The sequence below is a fragment of the Salmo salar genome, chromosome ssa12 (assembly GCF_905237065.1).
Source record: "Salmo salar chromosome ssa12, Ssal_v3.1, whole genome shotgun sequence".
NCBI classification, from domain to species: Eukaryota; Metazoa; Chordata; class Actinopteri; order Salmoniformes; family Salmonidae; genus Salmo; species Salmo salar.
This window is the reverse complement of record NC_059453.1, coordinates 73,575,529-73,581,528: the sequence shown is the minus strand read 5'-3', so window position 1 is coordinate 73,581,528 and position 6,000 is coordinate 73,575,529. Positions and strand designations below refer to the sequence as shown.

The 6,000-nt window shown below is 42.3% G+C and overlaps 1 protein-coding gene across 2 annotated transcripts in view; it reads right to left on the bottom strand.

The window, feature by feature from the left end:
- Positions 1-1,128: 1,128 nt before the first annotated feature.
- The window catches only part of LOC106565858 (calcium/calmodulin-dependent protein kinase type 1), a 71,586-nt gene continuing 66,714 nt past the window's right edge, over positions 1,129-6,000 (bottom strand). For both annotated transcript variants that reach the window (XM_014133459.2, XM_045691767.1), the window contains exons 5-12: positions 5,551-5,689; positions 4,822-4,948; positions 4,571-4,646; positions 4,241-4,353; positions 3,628-3,706; positions 3,387-3,474; positions 3,063-3,207; positions 1,129-2,647 (exon numbers count right to left, since the gene is read on the bottom strand). In XM_014133459.2, coding sequence (XP_013988934.1) covers positions 2,544-2,647; positions 3,063-3,207; positions 3,387-3,474; positions 3,628-3,706; positions 4,241-4,353; positions 4,571-4,646; positions 4,822-4,948; positions 5,551-5,689 — 871 coding nt within the window. In that variant the 3' untranslated portion in view covers positions 1,129-2,543. The remainder of the gene's footprint in view (positions 2,648-3,062; positions 3,208-3,386; positions 3,475-3,627; positions 3,707-4,240; positions 4,354-4,570; positions 4,647-4,821; positions 4,949-5,550; positions 5,690-6,000) is intronic.

The window sequence follows — 6,000 nt, the reverse complement described above, 5'->3', positions numbered from 1 at the left end:
TCGCACACGCTATATAATAACATCACTGAGCAGAAAGAGGCACAGTCATTAGTCCCTGTCCTGGTTCACCTCCACTTTATCTGGAAGACCTCAACATATAGTCTATCTCATTGATAATCTCAGCTCAGGAAACCAAATGTTGCCTCCTTTTTAGTGATAAGCCGCTAACACCCATGCTAATTTTATTTGAAGTCATTTCTTGGTTATGAAAATAGCTCTACTATCAGTTTAATGAATGGCTCTTTGAAAGATAACCGATGGGGAATTGTGTAGAGTAGACTGCTGAGTACACAACATTGACAGAAACACTGAATCAAAAGGTCTACATTTTGACTGTAAGAAACAACAATCACAGCTCAATATCAATAAGGGGAACAGCACAGTCAATGATCAGCATTTAGACCAGCACAGTACACAAAAGCCACTGAAACAGGAAACGCAAAGGCAAATATGTCAATCAATTAGCTTTAAATGCAATGCAGGCTATGGCAAGAAGGTCTGTAGAGTCAATGCCTTTGCGTGGAACTAGCTAGAGGGAGTAAGGACACATAGGAGGCTGGTGGGAGGAGCTATAGGAAGACGGGCTCATTGTAAGGGCTGGAATGAAATTAATGGATTGAAGTAAAACGTGTTTCCATGTTTGATACCATTCCATTCTAGCCAGTACAATGAGCCCGTCCTCCTATAGCTCCTCCCACTAGCCTCAGAGAGGATAAGATCACGTCCCTCTCCCCTCTAGTCTCGCGTTGCCACACTTCCAAGTCTTGTTCACTTGGCTATTGGAACGAAAGTAAGAAAGCCCTAAATCTTACTTACAGTAGGAGCTACAACCCACTGGACTGGACTGTCCTGGTGATGGAAGCACATTGTACCCTTCTCATCAGATAATTATCTCAAGTGACTATGTGTTCATTAATCAAAATGCGAGTATAATATGTCAAATTTGTTCTATTGTAAGCTAGTGCTGTGTACAGTAAATGTATGAAGATGATGGAAAGAACATGAACTGAACTGAGGAATTAGTTTTTTTAGAGTAAAGTCCTCTAATAAAAAAAATCCTGCTTTCTCTTTTAGATCTAAATGACCTTAAGATGAGTGAGATAGAAGAAATGATGAGGTGAGACAATGAGATGTATACTTACATTCTTTAATTCAAATTCTCTCTGTATAGATACATTGGCTCGGAAAACAACCAACATATGAATGGAGGTAAGATCCATGGAAGAGTAGTCAAAGTGGGAACATTAGTAGTATCTACATGGTCAGATAAGTATCTACACTTACAAATGTGTCTTCAGTTAAAAAACGCCCACACCCTGCATTGAGTTCAGGAAAGGCCGGACCTCATTTCATTCTCCATGGTCTTACAGTAATATCTATAATGGATTAAGTTTTGAGCAGCTTTATCAACTGGATCATATTCCCCCCATAGGGAAGACTGTGGCTTTTAAGAAACATCAAGGAGTAAAAACTGTGGGTTAACTGAGACCTATTCTTACTACATAGAGGAATGGCTGTGTATGTAAGTCTATCTCCCATGAGGTATTACACTTCTCAACTGGGAAAGAGATCTAGACAGAAGAGAAAAGTCTATTTTAATGATTCAATTACCACAATGAAATATATACAACAATACAATGATAGAAATGAAATCGCCTCTAATGCTGCATTAACTGTACAGAGATATAGGTGTATCTTTAAATTTGTAAAAGCTACCAGAAAATAAACCTTTGACATTGTCCTAAAGGCATAGAGAAGACGTCCCTGTGCTGAAGTAGTTAAAATCTGAAAGCCTTGTTCTGTTACAAGCCTGGGGAGCAAAACCACAAACTTACAGTGGTGAAGCACAAACATGCTGAGAAAAAAAAGAACTAATATATAGTCCAATAGATGGAGTATTCCCACATGGATTCTCCAGCAGTGGTATTAGGTGAATGCATCTGTGTATTGTAAGGCTACATTTATACAAATATAAAATACAACAAAGCCATACAATTATAATTCTGAGGGGCTAAACTTATTATCGTCATAAAGATGTGTATCTGCAGTACATGAACTATAACACAATGGTTACCACCATACATGATTGTGCAATAGACCTTTCATGCTATAAAACACGTTTCCAATAGGCAGGGACCTGTCTTCTGACCATGCAGATATCATTAGTGGATTCTCTTTCTAGAAGTTGTCAAAGGGGAAGGATAATTAATATAGAAAACAGCATGTACATAAATGCAGAGATGTAAAAAGCAGACACACATTTTAAAAGGACGAGTAAACAGTTTGTCCCGCACCTCAAAAAATAATACCCAGGATTACTCTGGGCTCCACACCTCTCCTCCTCTTTGTTCTCCTCATCTCCCCCAATCCGTTCAAATTACCTCCTCTTGTTGGCATCAAGTCCCTCCTCCCCAACCTGAATTCATAACCCGCCTGCCCCCCCTGTTGGCAGGGCACTGGAACAACTCTGTATTCCTGGCCAGAATAGGGAGTTCGCTGGTGTCCAGAGGTAAATAAATGGGAAAGCCATTGGTGGGCAGGGATCAGACCAGACTGGTTGGATGGCAGCGGTAGGTGCAGTTGGAGAGGGGGTCGCGCTCAGCCCCCCCATCAGCACTCTGGGAGCAGCATCCCTCGCACGGAGACTCTGGAACACAGAGTGAGAGTGGATGATCAGCACACAGAAATCTGAAAACTCAGGACGCTTCTATCTACACTATAAATCTGCCTCTTATTAGCTTATTTCAAACAGTCCCCTATTGGGCATTAGACAAGGATTACATATCAAAGTGTTAATGAGTGAGACAGTGTAACTGATTGTGTTTGAGAAGTACGTAAGCCTGAGCCTAATACGCTGTGAAAGGGACTTGTTATTCACTAACAACATACTGTACATAGCAACAAGACATACTGGGGATGAACAAAACAGAGCAGCTAAATTAAGTATTTTTTGGGGGGGGATGGGGCATTCACAATATCATGTCGTGTCTCCAGTTATTAAATTATGTTTTGCTACACTTAGTCCTAACTTGTGTGGTGTGACGGAGGTTTGCCCCACTGACCGGTGGTGTGCTCTGTCTCTGTGGCCTCGGGCAGCAGGTGGGCTCGGAGGGGGCTGGGCAGGGTGGCCTGGCTGGGGCCCTCCTGACTGGTGCCCAGCTGCAAACGCCTCATGTGACGCACCACTGCAGTGGCGTTAAACGCTTGCTGCAGGAGGGAACACATTCAAATCAGAATATTTAAAAGTGATACATAATAACTGCCATAGAAAACTGTACTGACAATAACAGACAGCTGAATGCTGTAGGATTCTACTTATATATCAAACAAAGCAAAAATGTCTTTGCATTTTGAAGAAGGCCAGGTGCACAGAAAAAGTAACTCACCCTCCACTTGCTCTTGGCAAAGTTCTTCTTGATCTGGGCACTGACAGACTCATGGATGTTCTTATCTAGAGCTGTGTCACCAGCGATCCTGAGGGACAGAGAAAGACATGAGGGGACAAGTTCAGCTGGTTGTCACAAGAACAGGTGAAAACTAGACAATAGCAAAAATGTAGTAGATTATGATAAAGTTGTGTTATGTGCATGCATGTGTGTGTGTGAAGGAGAATATGGCGTACACTACCAGGGGTGCTGCAGAGCCTGGTCACATGTGTAGCGTATCCTGGGGTCCTTCTCCATCAAGTGAACTATGAAGTCTTTGGCTGAAAACAACACATGAACAGACACACATTTACAACTCACATATTTCACCCAAAAACAATGCCTTTTTTCTTAATTTACATGAGATATACAGTAACTAATAATGCTACTTACAGATGACAAAAAGGTAGCTAAAGTAGAAATAGACTAGCTCCCAGGTTACTACAGTACAAGAAGCTTCACTGCAGCAGAAACACTGTCCAGACTGACAGTAAAAAGAAAAACTGTCCACATGCCTTTGACCTGACTTCAGAAACTCCCTACAGGACTAAGAAATTGTGATCTCACAGGGCCTCAGTGATTGTTCTATGGCCAGTGAGTGTCTTATGGTTAATCCCATACACACTGACAGCTTGGCAGACACTCAAAGCATAACAAACCCTAGAGCTAGGGAGTAATTTCCATTAATATGAAACTGCTGACAAGGGGAACTAATAATGGCAACATAATGTTATACATACTGTATTGCACTATGCTGTAGTGTCCAGGTTTTGTTTCTCTCTTCAGGGAGCAGAGAAAGGAGAGGATTACTGTACCTGAGTCAGAGATATCGTCCCAGTACGGAGAGTCAAACTCATAGTCAGCCTTCAGGATCTGCTCAAAGAGCTTGGCGTCATTCTCGTCATAGAACGGAGGGTATCCACACAAACTGTGTCAGAATAAGAGCGTAAAGGTATCACGGGAGAGTTAGGAGACCTGTTGTAGTGTTTTCATACTTCAAAATGCATCCATGAAGTTATCATTGATCTGGTATGAGTTGATTGTTGAAAACAATGTAGTGGAAAGAAATGTAACGCAGAAATTATGTTTTAAGACTGGTAGGAGAAAGACTACAGTTAAAGAGTCAGTCCAAGCCCATAACTCACAGGATGTAGGCGATGACCCCAATAGACCAGCAGTCCACCGCCTTGCTGTAGGGTTTCTGGGCCAACACTTCAGGGGCTGCAAGACATCAGAGCAGTGTTTTCATCAGCATCATTACACATGTAGTCTGACATGATCACTGTGTGTGTGCTTGCTCTCAAACAGACTCAAATCATAGAAAAGACATGCTCTTGACACATAGATAAAGACACACACACACAGGCATGCACTGATCAGTGCGAGTCCTCCTTACCCACGTATCCTGGTGTTCCGCAGGCTGTGGACATGACACTTCCAGATCCCTCGATCTTGGACAGGCCAAAGTCACTGATCATGATCTTAGAGTCCTCCTCCATACTGTCGTACAGAAGGTTCTCCGGCTGGGAAAGACAGAGAAATCAAACAACTTTATTGTCACAAACATTTAACACACACATGCACACGCACACACACTGGGGAAATAATTAGTTATCCAAACTAATGATCAATCAGTTTACACTCTGCTGAACTGCCTGTAAACAAATTATAGTTAATTAATCTAATTTGCAGGCACTGCAGAATACTTGGGACAAAACACTAGAGTAGGAAACAAACATTTTCCATACTACAAGGTCACCCTTTAACCTCTTGTAATTAGTAATACACTAATTACTAAAAGGTACAATGGTGAAAATTCAACATTGCAGTTTTCATAGTGGGGATACCTATCACTCATCCAGTCTTGTGACTATTCAGTCATTGGACTGAAACGAGAAGGTAAAGGACTCCATTGTTTAAGACTCTGAAATCTCATCTTTCATGCCCTTTGTCCTTCCCTTACTCCCAATCAGGGCCGGTTGTGATACAGCCTGGAATCGAACCAGGGTCTGTAGTGATGCCTCTAGCACTGAGATGCAGTGCCTTAGACCGCTGCGCCACTCTGGAGCCCCTAAATGCCCACCTAAATATCGTCCTCACCACCTGACCCTTGACTCAGGCTCACCTTCAGGTCGCGGTGTACGATGCCCATGTCATGGAGGTATTTGACAGCATCCAGGATCTGCTGAATGAGCTTGCTGGCATCTTTCTCTGTGTAAAATCCCTTCTCCACAATCCTATCAAACAGCTCCCCACCAGACACCCTGGATAGAGAAGAGGAACGATTTTGATATACATATGGCCATCTAACTGCTACATATGGCCATTTAACTGCTACATATGGCCATCTAACTGCTACATATGGCCATCTAACTGCTACATATGGCCATCTAACTGCTACATATGGCCATCTAACTGCTACATATGGCCATCTAACTGCTACATATGGCCATCTAACTGCTACATATGGCCATCTAACTGCTACATATGGCCATCTAACTGCAACATATGGCCATCTAACTGCAACATATGGCCATCTAACTGCTACATATGGCCATTTAACTGCTACATATGA